This window comes from Oncorhynchus masou, chromosome 5 (genome assembly GCF_036934945.1).
Source record: "Oncorhynchus masou masou isolate Uvic2021 chromosome 5, UVic_Omas_1.1, whole genome shotgun sequence".
Taxonomy (NCBI): domain Eukaryota; kingdom Metazoa; phylum Chordata; class Actinopteri; order Salmoniformes; family Salmonidae; genus Oncorhynchus; species Oncorhynchus masou.
The window spans coordinates 60891834-60909459 of record NC_088216.1 but is presented as its reverse complement, the minus strand read 5'-3'; the positions used below and the strand labels follow the sequence as shown (position 1 = coordinate 60909459).

Below are 17626 nucleotides of genomic sequence, written 5' to 3'. Positions count from 1 at the left end.
CCTAAAAACCCATCACCATTCAAATGCTGTACAAAGAATCACGCCAATCAACACGGTGCTTCCACTGGATGTCAGAAGGTGAATTCACCAATTTGTAAGTCGCTCTGGATAAGAGCGTCTGCTAAATGACTTAAATGTAAATGTAATAAAGCCGAGGGGTGATAACTATTACTAAAGGAATAAACAGAGACATCTGGTCTGAAGCAAGCGTAATAACAAGGGAAACAACTGCAGGCATTAAAGCATTGGATTTATTACAAGCAGACTCCTGATAGATATAGGTATGACAGAAGAGCTGCAGATCATATACATATTTAATATCTGTGAATACATCACACTCTGAACTCAAACCCACCCACACACACCTACGAGACCAAACAATGGGTATATGAACTAAGGAATGCACCATTTAAGTCAGTGGGTCAAGTCTCACATACAGTATGCACCCATGCATTCTCTTACACACAAACACACGCTCTCGCGCTACAGTACACACACACCAATCCGGCGTGGACCATGCACCCATTGCCCTTGGAGTCCAGTGTCAGTCAGTAGTGCTAGAGTGTGGAGGTGTTGAACAGGTGTGTAGGCCCAGCAGAACCCACTGGTAGGGAATCTTAATTATAGTATAATTTATGGGGTGGGGGTTCAAGCAGAAGCTGATTTCTTCTCCTTGTAAGTGGCCATCATCTTCTTAATCTCTGCAATCGCCTTCCCTGGGTTAAGGCCCTGTAAGAGTAGGAGAGAGGTGATGCATTTGAGTACAATGAGGAAGAAGAAGTGTGCTCGTAAGCAGTGAGGTTTACTGTTAGCCCTTGGAAGGGAGTAGTGCTGTTTACTAGACTGAGGTTACCTTGGGGCAGGTCTTAGTGCAGTTCATGATGGTGTGACAGCGGTAGAGAGAGAAAGGATCCTGCAGTTTGGAAAGACGCTCCTCTGTGAACTCGTCTCGCGAGTCGATCATCCAACGATAGGCCTGGAGGGAGGACGGACATGTGAGCTCACAAACAGTCCAAGGTGCATACACACATTCACCCACCAGTGGTCCGTTGATCCAAATACAACAACTCTAAATAAAAAAGTTCTCAGACTAGTCTAAACTCAAATACACAGACCTGCATGAGGACAGCAGGTCCCAAGTACTTGTCTCCATTCCACCAGTAGCTGGGACAGCTGGTGCTGCAGCACGCACACAGGATACATTCATACAGCCCGTCCTGGGAGGGAGAGAATTATCAAGTCATGAGGAGGAAAGGGAGAAGAGTGCAGAATGGACACAATAGCAGCCCTAAGTTCATACGTCTAAATTATGCTCATTGCAAATTGAACAAGGGTAATTTGGGTGTACCAGTTTTTGTCTGTCCTCCACAGTCTGATGGTATTGTTCCTTTCCCTCATTTGTCTCATCTTTCTTCTTCAGGTAGGGCTCAATCGACTTGTACTGAGCATAGAAATTACTCATATCCTGCAACCAAAACAGAACCCAATCACAAAACTCATTCCAATTTCTAACATTGAAAGCCATAATGGTGGATAAAGGAATCCAGCCAGTTTGTGAAGAGCTTGTATGGAATGTCATGACACTCACAGGCACCAGGTCCTTGACCACGTACATGTGTGGCAGAGGGTAGATCTTGGTAGCCTTGCTGGTGTTGGTGTCAATCTTGTTGAGGCAGGCCAGTGTGTTGCCTCCATTGATGTTCATTGCACAGGATCCACAGATACCTGATCCATAGCAAACCCACATACACACTGTATTAGACACCTTGGACATTATATGAAGTTGTAGAAGGAACTGACACGTGTTAGGTTTCCTTGGCTAGAGCATATCCATCTGAGGATTGTCAGTCACTAGAACTAAGCTGCCCTGGTATCATCCCTGGACATCCTGTTCTTCGATAATTCCATCCTGGACACACTTTCCAACCTTAGTAGCCTTGGCGTGTGTGAGCCGTAACGGCTCATAGGAGCCTATCTCCTGTTTCTGTAGCATGAGGCAACTTGATGTACAAGTTACACACTCTGGACAGGACGGTAGTCTACCGCAGGGCCTTACCCCCAATCTATCTCCTTAATGCCGAGTGCCAAGCAGAGACGCAACGAGTCCCATTTTTAGTCTGATCACTGGGCGAGTCATACCAAACTCCCAACCTCTTCTCCAATCTTTTACCAACCTTGATGCTACCTAAATCCCCTCACGTAACAAAAATACAGTAAGTCAACCTTTAAGAACACTAATCCCAGCTCTTCTCTCACTTCCCACAGAACATTTAGTGATTCATTACTAGAATCATTCCAACAATTTTATCTATTCATCAGTGTCCCAAACTAACCCCACTTCCCTTCCCACACTGACCCTCTCTGCAGGAGCGACGGAAGGTCAAAGTGCCGTCCATCTCGTTCTTGATCTTGATGAGGGCGTCTAATACCATGGGGCCACAGCTGTGGAAAGGAGGGAAGCACAGTCAACTTATTGTTTCCTAAGACACACAGGATCTATCATGGTCCACACACAGGATTTATCATGATCTACGCAAACAGGATCTATCATGATCCACACACCCCAACAGTCGTGAAGATGGCACGACAACGCCTCTTCCAGTCAGGAGGCTGAAAAAAAAAGTGTGGCACAGGCCCTCGGATCCTCAAAGTTGTACAGCTGAGCTATTGAGAGCATCTTGACTGGCTGCACCACCGCTTGGTATGGACACTGCTTGGCATCTGCCCGCAAGGCGCTATGAATGCGGATCGCCCAGTAAATCACTGGGGCTGAGATCCCTGCCATCCAGGACCTCTATACCAGGCAGTTTCAGAGGAAGGCCCCCAAAAAATAGTCAAACAATCCAGCCCCCCAAGTCAGACTGTTCTCTCTGCTACCGCACGGCAGCAGTACCGATGCAAGTCTGGAACCAACAGGACCCTGAACAGCTTCTACCCCCCAAGCCGTAAGACTGCTAAATAACCAATAGTTACCCAGACTGACTATCTGCACTGACCCTTTTTTACTCATCCCATACACTGCGGCTATGGCGTTTTCTATCCTGTTGCCTAGTGATACGACACACACCGTACATCGACTCAGTACCCCATGTATATAGCCAAGTTATCGTTACTCATTGTATATTATTACTTTTCTATTTTCTTTCTCTCTGCATGTTGGCATGGGTCTGTAAATAAGCATTTCATTGTTAGTATCCATCAGTTTACAAAGCATGTGACAAATTAAATTAGATTTGACAGCTGTACACTGAAGAAATATGACAACAGGATTGACACATACTATACATATCCATGCTGTGAACTTGTGATAAAAATACCGTGGTGTACTGTCACGATGCCTCATTGCCAGAGGTGAGCCAATAGGGCTGAACAGATAGAGAAAGAACATAAGTAGGACTGGGAACCTGTCCAGAGTATCAGGGTTATCCTCCTTAATTCCATATGAAGGGTGCTCATGATTCGCTCTCAAACAGTGTCATCATTTGAGCTAATACTTAATGCCCTGAACACCACTGCAACATGATCTTTTGTTTCTGAGAACTGTATCGAGAGATATAGTTGGCCACATTGAGACATGTGAAGTCATTCTGTAACTCCCAAGTCGCAAACTCCTAAATGAAAGAAGATGAACATCAACAGAACATGCCAATGCCCAGGACCAGTCAAGAACAGCCAGTCTGATCTAGAGGGGTAGTCTTCCATCACCACCATATACAAGGGGAGCTCGGTACTAAAAATATATAGCACAGTAGCTAGGTTTCCATTCAATTTGCAACAGATTCTCATGCAAAAAAATTAACTGCATATTTTATCATACATGCAATTCCACACCAGAGGTGTGTCAGACTGACTTTGTTAGGGATAAAAGGCTGTGCGTGATGAAGTCATGCACATAAAATACTAAATAAAAAAAACATGTTTGCACTTAAGTTGTCATGTACCGAATAAATAAAATAGGAGTTAAATGAGTTTCCATTGTATTTTTTGCTACACCGATAGAGTTGCCAGACAAACTGTTGCGACAAACTTGACCAATCTGGTTTTCGTGCATACTCTCGAGAACAGTTTACTGATAGTTGGCACTGAACTGGTTAGGTTAAATGATGACATGGATAAGAGCAAGATCATTTTTGTTTGTTAATTGGCAGCTTAAGCACCAATCATCATGTCACTAGCATACAAATTAAGACCCACAATTTTATTGGAAAGGAGCATCAAGTTCATAACCGTGCACTTTCACCACCCAGTAGCCTAAACTGTGCAATTTCTTGGAAAAGTATGCACAAGAAATCATTTCCACCTCAATTCGTTGCATAATTAATTTCACCGACAGAAATATCCCACCATGTCGAATTAACAAATTGTCTGTCGACATTTATTAAAAATCTACCAACACTTCCTGTTTCCGTCATACATTTATACGGCTTGACTTTACTCACATAAAAACTGTAGATGGAAACGTGTTTTGTGATAACATTCAATAAATGACAAAGTCCTTGGTCCAACAACCTAATGGAAGTGTGCAGCTGATAAGGTGGGCTGTACTTACGTGTTGAGGTCAATGTCGAAGGTCTGCATGCGGGGCTTGTCCCCAACTGTATCTGGGTCCCAGCGGTACACCTGGAACTTCTTGATTCTAGGCTGTGGGGCTGTGGCCGCTGCTGTCTGGGCATACCGAACCGCCTAACAGTAAGAGAGGCGAGTGAGGAGGACTGCTTCTACCATGCGTGTCATAACAAAACACATGAATGACGACAATGTTCCTGGCATGAGGATTGTATAAACAGTGTTGAGTGAATTGTTTAACATTAGTCCATCACAGAGAGTAGGTTTATAGAAGGGATTTGAGGGAATTGGGTGAAGTTGCCCCACAGAGACAATGATCTAAGGTCAGGATATGGGGAAGGGTAAGCTGATGCTACATCAGAGGAAGCGTAATACCCGGTGGAGCAAGGTCAGACATATTTTGTGCCATTCCCATACCGTCCCCCTACAGATCACATAACTACATTACATCAAGAGTTACAGGATCATCTAACCTTACACCACTAACCCAACTCATTCCACACATAATGCATTTACTTAATTTTAAACATGTGAACAATAGCACCATCTCCAATGGACACAATATGAAGTATTGACAAGAAACAGATGAAGCAAGATCAAACAATAGAGCAAAAGTGCCTTTAAAAAGGACTAAGCAAAGTCACCCATCCTGTTAACATTACCGTGCTATTTTTGGCAGCCGTTGCTAAAACATCCACAAGTCTTTGCTTACTGTCAGCTCTGACTCTAGTTGATTAAACTCAACCATTTATGATGGAGTTGACCGGTGTGTACCGGTGACTGGTGTGGGAGGACTTGAGCTCAGACGTTTTTTTGCATCTAAAGAAATCGCCAGCAATTACACAGCTTTGCACACTTGGCATTCTCTCAACTAACTTCACCTGGAATGCTTTCCAACAGTCTTGAAGGAGTTCCCACATATGCAGAGCACTTGTTGGCTGCTTTTCCTTCACTCTGCGGTCCAACTCATCCCAAACCATCTCAATTGGGTTGAGGTCGGTGGATTGTGGAGGCCATTGTCCTGTTGAAAAACAAATGATAGTGGGACTAAACGCAAACCAGATGGGATGATGTGTCGCTGCTTCCTGGTTAAGGGTGCCACGAATTCAAAATAAATCACTGACAGTGTCACCAGCAAAGCACCCCCACACCACCGCCTCCACGCTTCACATTGGGAACCACACGTGGACATCATCCGTTCACCTTGGAACCAAAAATTTGGAATCAGACCAAAGGACAGATTTCCACTGGTCTAATGTCCATTGCTCATGTTTCTTGGCCCAAGCAAGTCTCTTCTTCTTACTGTTGTCCTTTATTAATGGTTTGTTTGCAGCAATTCAACCATGAAGCCTGATTCACGCAGTCTCCTCTGAACAGTTGATGTTGAGATGTGTCTGTTACTTGAGCTCTGTGAAGCATTTATTTGGGATGCAATTTCTGAGGCTGGTAACGCGAATGAACCTATCCTCTGCAGCATAGGTAACTTAGGGTCTTCCTTTCCTGTGGCGGTCCTCATGAGAACCAGTTTAATCATAGCGCTTGATGTTTTTGCGACTGTACTTGAAGAAACTTTAAAAGTTCTTGAAATGTTCCATATTGACTGACCTTCATGTCTTAAAGTAATGATGGAATGTTGTTTCTCTTTGCTTATTTGAGCTGTTCTTGCCATAATATGGACTTAGCCCTATTTGGTAATAGACCATTTTCTGTATACCACCCCTACCTTGTCACAATGCAACTGATTGGCTCAAACGCATTAAGGAAAGAAATTCCACAAATTTACTTTGAAGAAGGCACACCTGTTAATTGAAATGCATTCCAGGTGACTACCTCATGAAACTGGTTGAGAGAATGCCAAGAGTGTGCAAAGCTGTCATTACGGCAAAGGGTGGTTACTTTGAAGAATCTCAAATATAAAATACATTTTGATTTGTTTAACACTTTTTTGGTTACTACATGATTCCATGTGAGTTATTACAGAGTTGACGTCTTCACTATTATTCTACAATGTAGAAAATAGTAAAATAAAGAAAAACCCTGGAATGTGTAGTTGTGTCAACGTTTGACTGGTACCGTATCTATGCTGCATACCATTTTGTGCTATGATGCTGTAGGTGTGAGCAATCCTTGATTAACTAAATCTAAACTATTCGGTTTCACTAAAATATAGTTTCCAGTCAGAGGCATACTCAGCAGGAAAAACACTTACGATTCAATGTGTCCTTCGCTATCAAATAAGCGTTTAAAACACGTTATCGCGGGTCTCCCATTTTCCGGCTGTAGGAGTGGAAGATGTTGTAGTTTACTCTCGCGTGACTACGTGGTCTAAAATGGACTACAATGACAGCCCACCCACCACGGGCGTCAAATGGGAGACCGGATAAAAGCGTGTTTAAAAAGCTGATTTGATAGCGAAGGCCACATTCCACACAATCTTAAATTTTGTTCCTGGAGATACTGAATATGCCTCTGTTGACTGGAAACGTTATTCTGGTGAAACCGAATAGTTTAGATTTGGTTGATCAAGTATGTCAGGCTACGGAAGCTTCCGCAACGAGCGGTCTGTAAACAATAGTTCGTTGAGGGACGAAGCAAGCAGCTAGATAACTAGCCGACAAACGCATATCGTTTGGAAAAGGTCAACAAAGCACATTCCGTTTAGGTAATCGTTAAAATGGACACAGACGTATTTAACACAGCCTTACCACCATTCCGGCGGAAGATCGGAATGCCACGGCGCTACAGCGACCCAAGGACGAGAGACAGACGACCGACATCTTGAGCAACGTTACTCTGACCTCTCGCTGCATATGCTATACCAGAATGCACTGCGGTATTTCCTTTACGCCTCGATCACACTGGCAGTGTCATTGCATTTTGGTACACCAGAAGGCCAAATGGCGCTATTAGTGGGGAATTAGGTTGGTAAATTGACACCGAGGTAAAGACAGTTTGGACTTTCGAAGGATATTCGTTCATTCAAACCACTTGAACCACAGACTCCAAATATGTGCCACGATGTTGAAAAGTTACGCACAACATTACACAGGTCTTATTTTCACGATTTGGACAATAATTCGCTTTGCAAAGCTAATAAACGTGGAAATGTATGGCTGACGTTTTACATTCTCCCAACCAATTGTGCTATTTAGTTAGTTTTTTTGCTTTTTGTGTAACTTGTTTTTAAACATATTGTGTACATAATGTTGCTGCTACTGTCTCTTATGACCGAAACTAACTTCTGGACATCAGAGTTGCGATTACTCACCACGGACTGGAAGAAACCTTCAGCTTTAACGAGTCCGACGAGAAGGACATCCTGCTTTCACTGGTACAGGCCCATATTCACGTATTTTGCTTGACGGAAGATGCAGGAAATGGGGCCGCAGATCGGGCAGCTTTATGAGAATCTTGGATAATCTAGGATTAAGATTATCCTACCAACAGAACATCAAAAACTGTAACATCTTACGTTTCATCGAGACGTGGTTTAATGACAATATGGACGATATATAGTGAAGGGAAAAAGTATTTGATCCCCTGTTGATTTTGTATGTTTGCCCACTGACAAAGAAATTATCAGTCTATCATTTTAATGGTAGGTTTATTTGAACAGTGAGAGACAGAATAACAACAAAATAATCCAGAAAAACACATGTCAAGAATGTTATAAATTGATTTGCATTTTAAGGAGGGAAATAAGTATTTAACCCATTTAACATTTACATTTAAGTCATTTAGCAGACGCTCTTATCCAGAGCGACTTACAAATTGGTGAATTCACCTTCTGACATCCAGTGGAACAGCCACTTTACAATAGTGCATCTAAATCATTTAAGGGGGGTGAGAAGGATTACTTTATCCTATCCTAGGTATTCCTTGAAGAGGTGGGGTTTCAGGTGTCTCCGGAAGGTGGTGATTGACTCCGCTGTCCTGGCGTCGTGAGGGAGTTTGTTCCACCATTGGGGGGCCAGAGCAGCGAACAGTTTTGACTGGGCTGAGCGGGAACTGTACTTCCTCAGTGGTAGGGAGGCGAGCAGGCCAGAGGTGGATGAACGCAGTGCCCTTGTTTGGGTGTAGGGCCTGATCAGAGCCTGGAGGTACTGCGGTGCCGTTCCCCTCACAGCTCCGTAGGCAAGCACCATGGTCTTGTAGCGGATGCGAGCTTCAACTGGAAGCCAGTGGAGAGAGCGGAGGAGCGGGGTGACGTGAGAGAACTTGGGAAGGTTGAACACCAGACGGGCTGCGGCGTTCTGGATGAGTTGTAGGGGTTTAATGGCACAGGCAGGGAGCCCAGCCAACAGCGAGTTGCAGTAATCCAGACGGGAGATGACAAGTGCCTGGATTAGGACCTGCGCCGCTTCCTGTGTGAGGCAGGGTCGTACTCTGCGGATGTTGTAGAGCATGAACCTACAGGAACGGGCCACCGCCTTGATGTTAGTTGAGAACGACAGGGTGTTGTCCAGGATCACGCCAAGGTTCTTAGCGCTCTGGGAGGAGGACACAATGGAGTTGTCAACCGTGATGGCGAGATCATGGAACGGGCAGTCCTTCCCCGGGAGGAAGAGCAGCTCCGTCTTGCCGAGGTTCAGCTTGAGGTGGTGATCCGTCATCCACACTGATATGTCTGCCAGACATGCAGAGATGCGATTCGCCACCTGGTCATCAGAAGGGGGAAAGGAGAAGATTAATTGTGTGTCGTCTGCATAGCAATGATAGGAGAGACCATGTGAGGTTATGACAGAGCCAAGTGACTTGGTGTATAGCGAGAATAGGAGAGGGCCTAGAACAGAGCCCTGGGGGACCCCAGTGGTGAGAGCGCGTGGCGAGGAGACAGATTCTCGCCACGCCACCTGGTAGGAGCGACCTGTCAGGTAGGACGCAATCCAAGCGTGGGCCGCGCCGGAGATGCCCAATTCGGAGAGGGTGGAGAGGAGGATCTGATGGTTCACAGTATCGAAGGCAGCCGATAGGTCTAGAAGGATGAGAGCAGAGGAGAGAGAGTTAGCTTTAGCAGTGCGGAGCTCCTCCGTGATACAGAGAAGAGCAGTCTCAGTTGAATGACTAGTCTTGAAACCTGACTGATTTGGATAAAGAAGGTCATTCTGAGAGAGATAGCGGGAGAGCTGGCCAAGGACGGCACGTTCAAGAGTTTTGGAGAGAAAAGAAAGAAGGGATACTGGTCTGTAGTTGTTGACATCGGAGGGATCGAGTGTAGGTTTTTTCAGAAGGGGTGCAACTCTCGCTCTCTTGAAGACGGAAGGGACGTAGCCAGCGGTCAGGGATGAGTTGATGAGCTAGGTGAGGTAAGGGAGAAGGTCTCCGGAAATGGTCTGGAGAAGAGAGGAGGGGATAGGGTCAAGCGGGCAGGTTGTTGGGCGGCCGGCCGTCACAAGAAGCGAGATTTCATCTGGAGAGAGAGGGGAGAAAGAGGTCAGAGCACAGGGTAGGGCAGTGTGAGCAGAACCAGCGGTGTCGTTTGACTTAGCAAACGAGGATCGGATGTCGTCGACCTTCTTTTCAAAATGGTTGATGAAGTCATCTGCAGAGAGGGAGGAGGGGGGAGGGGGAGGCGGGATTCAGGAGGGAGGAGAAGGTGGCAAAGAGCTTCCTAGGGTTAGAGGCAGATGCTTGGAATTTAGAGTGGTAGAAAGTGGCTTTAGCAGCAGAGACAGAGGAGGAAAATGAGGAGTCCGGAAAGAAGGAGGCAGAGAGGAATGAGTCAAAGGTCAAAGGATGCAGAAAGGGAAGAGAGGAGGGTGGGGAGGTTAAAGTGATAGGATGGAAGAGGAGAGAGTAGCCCAGGACTGTGAGTGTGGGAAGAGAGAGCGAGAGGGAAAAGGATACAAGGTAGTGGTCGGAGCTTGGAGGGGAGTTGCAATGAGGTTAGTGGAAGAACAGCATCTAGTAAAGATGAGGTCGAGCGTATTGCCTGCCTTGTGAGTAGGGGGAAGGTGAGGGGGTGAGGTCAAAAGAGGAGAGGAGTGGAAAGAAGGAGGCAGAGAGGAATGAGTCAAAGGTAGACGTGGGGAGGTTAAAGTCATGCCCAGGACTGTGAGAGGTGAGCCGTCCTCAGGAAAGGAGCTTATCAAGGCATCAAGCTCATTGATGAACTCTCCGAGGGAACCTGGAGGGCGATAAATGATAAGGATGTTAAGCTTGAAAGGGCTGGTAACTGTGACAGCATGGAATTCAAAGGAGGCGATAGACAGATGGGTAAGGGGAGAAAGAGAGAATGACCACTTGGGAGAGATGAGGATCCCGGTGCCACCACCCCGCTGACCAGAAGCTCTCGGGGTGTGCGAGAACACGTGGGCGGACGAAGAGAGAGCAGTAGGAGTAGCAGTGTTATCTGTGGTGATCCATGTTTCCGTCAGTGCCAAGAAGTCGAGGGACTGGAGGGAGGCATAGGCTGAGATGAACTCTGCCTTGTTGGCCGCAGATCGGCAGTTCCAGAGGCTACCGGAGACCTGGAACTCCACGTGGGTCGTGCGCGCTGGGACCACCAGATTAGGGTGGCCGCGCCACGCGGTGTGGAGCGTTTGTATGGTCTGTGCAGAGAGGAGAGAACAGGGATAGATAGACACATAGTTGACAGGCTACAGAAGAGGCTACGCTAATGCAAAGGAGATTGGAATGACAAGTGGACTACACGTTTCGAATGTTCAGAAAGTTAAGCTTACGTAGCAAGAATCTTATTGACTAAAATTATTGAAATGATACAGTACTGCTGGAGTAGGCTAGCTGGCAGTGGCTGCGTTGTTGACTTTGTAGGCTAGCTGGCAGTGGCTGCGTTGTTGACACTACACTAATCAAGTCGTTCCGTCGAGTGTAATAGTTTCTACAGTGCTGCTATTCGGGGCTAGCTGGCTAGCTAGCAGTGTTGATTACGTTACGTTACGTTAAAAGAACGACAATAGCTGGCTAGCTAACCTAGAAAATCGCTCTAGACTACACAATTGTCTTAGATACAAAGACGGCTATGTAGCTAGCTAGCTACGATCAAACAAATCAAACCGTTGTACTGTAATGAAGTGAAATGAAAATGTGATACTACCTGTGGAGCGAAGCGGAATGTTGACCGGGTTGTTGAAGTTCTATTCGGTAGACGTTGGCTAGCTGTTGGCTAGCTAGCTAGCAGTATCTCCTACGTTAAGGACGACAAATAGCTGGCTAGCTAACCTTGGTAAATTAAGATAATCACTCTAAGTCTACACACTCTAAACTACACAATTATCTTGGATACGAAGACAGCATAGACAACTATGTAGCTAGCTAACACTACACTAATCGAGTCGTTCAGTTGAGTGTAATAGTTTCTACAGTGCTAGTAGACGGTGGACGTTAGCTAGCTGCTGGGCAGATAGCAGTGTAGACTACGTTAGGACGACGAAATACGATAATTACGCAATTATCTTTGATACAAAGACGGCTATGTAGCTAGCTAAGCAGAAATTGCTAAGATTAGACAAATCAAACCTTTGTACTATAATGAAATGTAATGAAAATGTAATGAAAAGTTATACTACCTGCGGACCGAAGTGTAGATGCGACCGCTCGCTCCAACCCGGAACCGGAAGCGAGATAGCAAGATAGCTAGCGGGATTTTCCGTGCACCGGCAGAACAGAGATGCTGCCTCTGGTAAAACGAGGGGTGGGTGTGTGTGTCTATTTGTCAATAACAGCTAGTGTGCAAAGTCTAAAATGAAAGATGTCTCTAGGTATTGCTTGCCTTTGGTAGAGTACCTTATGATAAGCTGTAGACCACACTATCTACCAAGATATCATCCCAACCAGAAGCTATGGATTACAGGCAACATCCACATCGAGCTAAAGGCTAAAGCTGTCGTTTTCAAGGAGCGTGAGACTTATCCGGGCTCATATAAGAAATCCCGCTATGCCCTCAGACAAACCATCAAACAATCAAAGTGTGAATACAGGATTGAGATTCTACATGGCTCTGACGCTATTCGGATGTGGCTGTGCTTGAAAACTATTACGGACTACAAAGAAAACCCGGACGCGAGCTGCCCAGTGACGCGAGCCTACCAGGTGAGCTAAATGCTTTTTACGCTCGCTTCAAGGCAATCAACACTTAACCATGCACGAGAGCGCCAGTTGTTCTGGATGACTGTGTGATAATGCTCTCGGTAGCCGACGTGAACAAAACCTTTAAACAGGCCAACATTCACAAAGCCGCTTGGCCGGACAGATTACCAGGACGTGTACTCAAAGCATGTGCAGACCAACTGTCAAATGTCTTCACTGACATTTTCAACCTCCTCCTGACCGAGTCTGTACTACTTACATGTTTCAAGCAGACCACCATAGTTTCTGTGCCCAAGGAAGCGAAGGTAAGCTGCCTAAATGATTTACCGCCCCGTGGCACTCACTTCGGTAGCCATGAAGTGCTTTGAAAGGCTAGTAGTGGCATCAACAGCATCCTCCAGGACATCCTAGACCCACTCCAATTTGCATACCGCCCCAACAGATCCACAGAGGACGCAATCTCAATCGCACTCCACACGGCCCTTTCTCACCTGGACAAAAGGAACACCTATGTGAGAATGCTGTTCATTGACTACAGCTCAGCGTTCAACACCATAGTTCCGACGAAGCTCATCACTAAGCTAAGGACTCTGGGACTAAACACCTCCCTCTGCAACTGGATCCTGGACTTCATGACGGGCCGCCCCCACGTGGTAAGAGTAGGCAACAACACGTCTGCCACGCTGATCCTTAAAACTGTGGCCCCTCAGGGGTGTGTAGTTAGTCCCCTCCTGTATTCCCTGTTCACCCACTACTGCATGGCCAAACACAACTCCAACACCATCATTAAGTTTGCTGACGACACAACAGTGGTAGGCCTGATCACCGACAACGATGAGACGGCCTATAGGGAGGAGGTCAGAGAACTGGCAGTGTGGTGCCAGGACAACAACCTCTCCCTCAATGTGAGCAAGACAAAGGAGCTGATCGTGGACTACAGGAACAGCCCCCCATTAACATCCATGTGGCTCTGTGGAGCTGGTCGAGAGTTTCAAGTTCCTTGTGTCCACAAATCAACAAACTATCATGGTCCAAACATACCAAGACAGTCGTGAAGAGGGCACAACAAAACCTTTTCCCCTCAGGAGACTGAAAAGATTTGGCATGGATCCCCAGATCCTAAAAGATTCTACAGCTGCACCATCGAGACCATCCTGACCGGTTGCATCGCCGCATGGTGTGGCAACTGCTCGGCATCTGCCCGTAAGGCGCTACAGAGGGTAGGGCGAACGGTTGGGTCCAGTGGTTGGCGGCGGAAACTCTGGACGAGCACCGGGCCCTTCTCACGGATCTTCCCAGCTACAGCGCTCGCCGGCCCCACACATTGTAGGTGGGGAGGTCTCCTCTACTCTCACTAGACTTGAGGCAGCGACTTAACCTATTGGCCCCGCAGTGATAGGGCATTGCATGGATCTGGCTCATGCCCTATGAAGTGGGGAGAGGTACCTCCAGCTTGTCTGGGGGAGGGAGGCCTACATCTGATGTGGGTAGTACCATCCACGCCCATTGATTTGCTGCGGAACCATAAAACGGACGGAAGAAGACTAGGTTCCTACTGGGCACGGATAACTGAATGTCAACTTGATGAAATTCAAAGGAGCGTACCCACTTGTCGCCATCGCACTCAAATCACCTGTGGGGTGACTGTGACCCCCTCATTTCAAAGTGAGGAATATCAATGAAGCACTGGTAAAAGTGGTTCCTATGGCTCTGTCCCAGAGGGCTGTCTGGGCAAGCAAATTATTGAAAGACAATGATTATTTTCTGTTGCTGTTGCTTCTTCCGTGTGTGTATCCCGTGTGTGTGTATTACTTTTCTCTCCTTCTCCCCTCCTCACAGGGGGCAATCATCATTCCACAATCAGTCACCATACAGTCATCAATCAGAAGGCACACCTCCTGTTTCCATTACCTAATCACATCCCTTTCCCTTGGTTTAAAAACACATTCAGTTGTTTCCTCTGGAGCTCGATCTCTCTGTGTTTCAATCTCTCTGTGTCTCTCTCTATCTCTCTCTCTCTCTATATCTCTCTTTGGATTGAGCGGTCTTTTGTTTTTTGCAACTACATGTCACTTTGTCCCCACCTGTGAGTATTGTTTTGGTTATGGTGTTTGACTATTTGTTTGATGGTGGGAAAAGGGGGTACCAAGCCAAGTCGCCCATGGGCATACATTACCCGTAGGAATACTTTGTATAAATACCCTAGTTAGAATTGGGCGGACCACCTGCTGTATTTTTGGTTAGTTAGTTAGTTGTATTGAAGTAGGCTAGTCTAGTTTAGGGGTGTTTTTGGATATTTGTTTCTTTCCTTGGGTCCAGCTCAGCCCCTTTTCCTACCCCCCTTTTCCGTGTGTTTACAAAATAAACCATGAGTGGTTGACGGTAATTTAGTTGTCTGTGTTTTTTTTCGTTCTCACTGTTACTTTTTCACTTATAATTTGCATGAGTTATGTTAAGGGTCTCGTTGCCATCCCCCCTAGACTGTAGAGCCAGTGGTATTCGTAACAGATGCCATCGGGCGTGACTCGAATGGATGTCAATTTGATGATATCTGACCGTAGCATGCTACCCTTAGCGGTAGCATGTCAAAGTAAGGAAATTCAATACAGCGGGACTTAATTAAGAGTCTCTTGAGGTAGCCAAATGCCTCGTCATCTAAGTAATGACGAGCATTAATTGAATGAAAGTGATTCCCAGTGTCCCTAACTTCTATCTAGCGAAACCACAGCCCAGGGAACAGGCTTGACAGAATCAGCGGGGAAAAAAGACCCTGTTGAGCTTGACTCTAGTCTGGCACTGTGAAGAGACATGAGAGGAGTAGAAGTAGTGGGAGGCCTCGGCCGCCGATGAAAAACCACTATGCTTATTGTTTTTCACTTACCTGGTGAGGCAGGGAGGTGAGCCCCAAGTGCTCGCTCCAGTTGTGACCCGCTCCAGGGACAGTGGCAGGTGGGGAGTTTGACTGGGGCGGTCCACCTGTCAAATCGTCAGAAACTTCCCGTGGAGCAGAAGGGCGAAAGCTTGCTTGATCTTGATTTTCGGTATGAATACAGACCGTGAAGCGGGGCCTCACAATCCTTCTGAGTTTTTGGCTTTTAAGCAGGGGGTGTCAAAAGTTACCACAACGATAACTGGCTTGTGGCGGCCAATCGTTCATAGGTGACGTCGCTTTTTGATCCTTCGCTGTCCCCTCTTCCTATCACTGTGAAGCAGAATGCACCAAGCGTTGGATTGTTCACCCACTAATAGGGAACGTGAGCTGGGTTTAGACCGTCGTGAGACCGGCTAGTTTTACCCTACTGATGATGTGTTGTTGCAATAGTAATTCCGCTCAGTACCAGAGGAACCGCAGGTTCAGACATTTGGTGTATTTGCTTGGCTGATGCGAAGCTACCATCTGTGGGATTATGACTGAACACCTCTAAGTCAGAATCCCCCCCTAAACATAACAATACCGTAGCGCTGCGAATCTTCGGTTGGCCCAGGATAGCCTGCCTCCTTTGGCAGTTGAGTAGAGCTGTTCGTGACAGGGTTGGGGTGCGGCCGGATGGGTTGCCGCCACTCTCCTGATGCGCACCGCATGTTTGTGGGGAACATTGTGCTAAATCACTCGTAGACGATGACCTGATTCTGGGTCAGGGTTTCGTACGTAGCTGAGCTTCTCACTCAATGCGATCTATTGAAAGTCAGCCCTCGATCCAAGCTTTTGTTGGGGAAGGAAGGCGTCTTCCTCCACCATCCTGCTCCTTTAATTACGGGTTACCAGGTGCACGGAGAAGGACCAGGGGCCAGAGGCCACGCACAGAATGTGAGGGAGCCCAGGCAGGCGAGTAGAAGGCGTAAGACATTGACACTGGGCTCTGGATAGGTATGAGGCTAGGTGGTGGTTGTCCATCTGCCTGGGCTCGTCCAGGTGCACGTGGTTCATGACAGTGGGACTATAGACATTTTAGCAATTCCAGGGAGTAAGCTAAACTCTCAGGCCAAGGAAGAGGGGTGTTGAGGGGGTAGAGAGAATAGGTGTGGAGGTCTGTAGTTCCAGGGAGTAAGCTATACACTCTCAGGCCCAGGGAGAGGGTGGGCAGGGAGTGTAGGCCTTGAGGCAATGTTCAATGTGTAGGCCCACTGAGTGTACATTCTGAACATTTAAGTCAATAGGTCTCATGACCAAGGAGCTATTGAAATTCTAAAGTTTACACAATTCATGTAAAATTGTATGAGATGAAAATGGACAAACTAAATGGTGTGCAATATACAAGAGTAGTCAGTGGACATTCTGAACCTTGTTTGAAGTCAGTAGGTCACATGACCAAGGAGCTATTGAATTTCAAACATTTAAATAAACAATTTCAAATGGAGTGAGATGTAAATCGACCAAAGAAAGTGTGTGCATTGTTTCTCTATGCCGTCGGGGTAGCTAGAACCAGTTTTGAAAGTTTTAGGAGTACTGGTTAAAGAGCTATTGAAATTTTTAAAATATGATTTGTCACTATGTTGACGGTCCCTAACTGCTGTCGGTGGCCTTAAGGAAAACTGCAGGCAAATATCCTTGGAAAATCCAACCTGAAACTGGCTTTACCTCTGTTAAATTGACCTACTGTTGGTAAGCTAGCACACACATTTCTGTCATGAATACATTTGATTTCTGCACCATTTGTATTAGTTAGTCAGTCAAACGTGTCTCTGCACAATCTCTTTGACAAATGCAGTTAAAAAATGTTAGCTGTGAATTCTCATTACCAGAGTTTTGTTAGGCTGTAATGCACTTCACTTTATTGCTGAGACAACTGTAATAGCTAGCTAGTGATATTATTGTCATACCAGTGGCTTAACTGTAAACTGTTAAAGTTTTTACAATATATGTTGCCATGCCAAGGCTAATTTTTGCTTCTTTTTTTCCCACAGACCAGCATGGTATTGGTGGGCTTTTACAGAAGGTATGTCATGTAACAGTTGGGTCTTTGTATAGCTGATGTTAAAACATAAAATACATTTGAAGAATTTTCACTCC

General features: G+C 46.1%; 1 protein-coding gene across 1 annotated transcript; it reads right to left on the bottom strand.

Moving 5' to 3' along the window:
• Nucleotides 1-237: 237 nt before the first annotated feature.
• On the bottom strand, nucleotides 238-7395 carry LOC135540033 (succinate dehydrogenase [ubiquinone] iron-sulfur subunit, mitochondrial). Its single transcript, XM_064966339.1, has 8 exons — nucleotides 7272-7395; nucleotides 4550-4683; nucleotides 2357-2442; nucleotides 1589-1725; nucleotides 1349-1465; nucleotides 1116-1217; nucleotides 854-976; nucleotides 238-729 (listed from the first exon to the last, which is right to left on the bottom strand). Exons 1-8 carry the CDS (start codon nucleotides 7374-7376, stop codon nucleotides 649-651), a joined length of 885 nt encoding a protein of 294 aa, XP_064822411.1. The 5' UTR covers nucleotides 7377-7395; the 3' UTR covers nucleotides 238-648.
• Nucleotides 7396-17626: the final 10231 nt, after the last annotated feature.

Bases quoted from the DNA above. Each gene is read 5' to 3' on its own strand.
- LOC135540033 (XM_064966339.1), bottom strand. From the start codon at position 7,376: ATGCAGCGAGAGGTCAGAGTAACGTTGCTCAAGATGTCGGTCGTCTGT. The intron at 1,726-2,356 runs GTCAGTGTGGGA...GCTATGGATCAG, and splicing joins CCGTCGCTCCTGCAGAGAGG to GTATCTGTGGATCCTGTGCA. The intron at 1,218-1,348 runs GTACACCCAAAT...TCTCCCTCCCAG, and splicing joins TGGAGGACAGACAAAAACTG to GACGGGCTGTATGAATGTAT.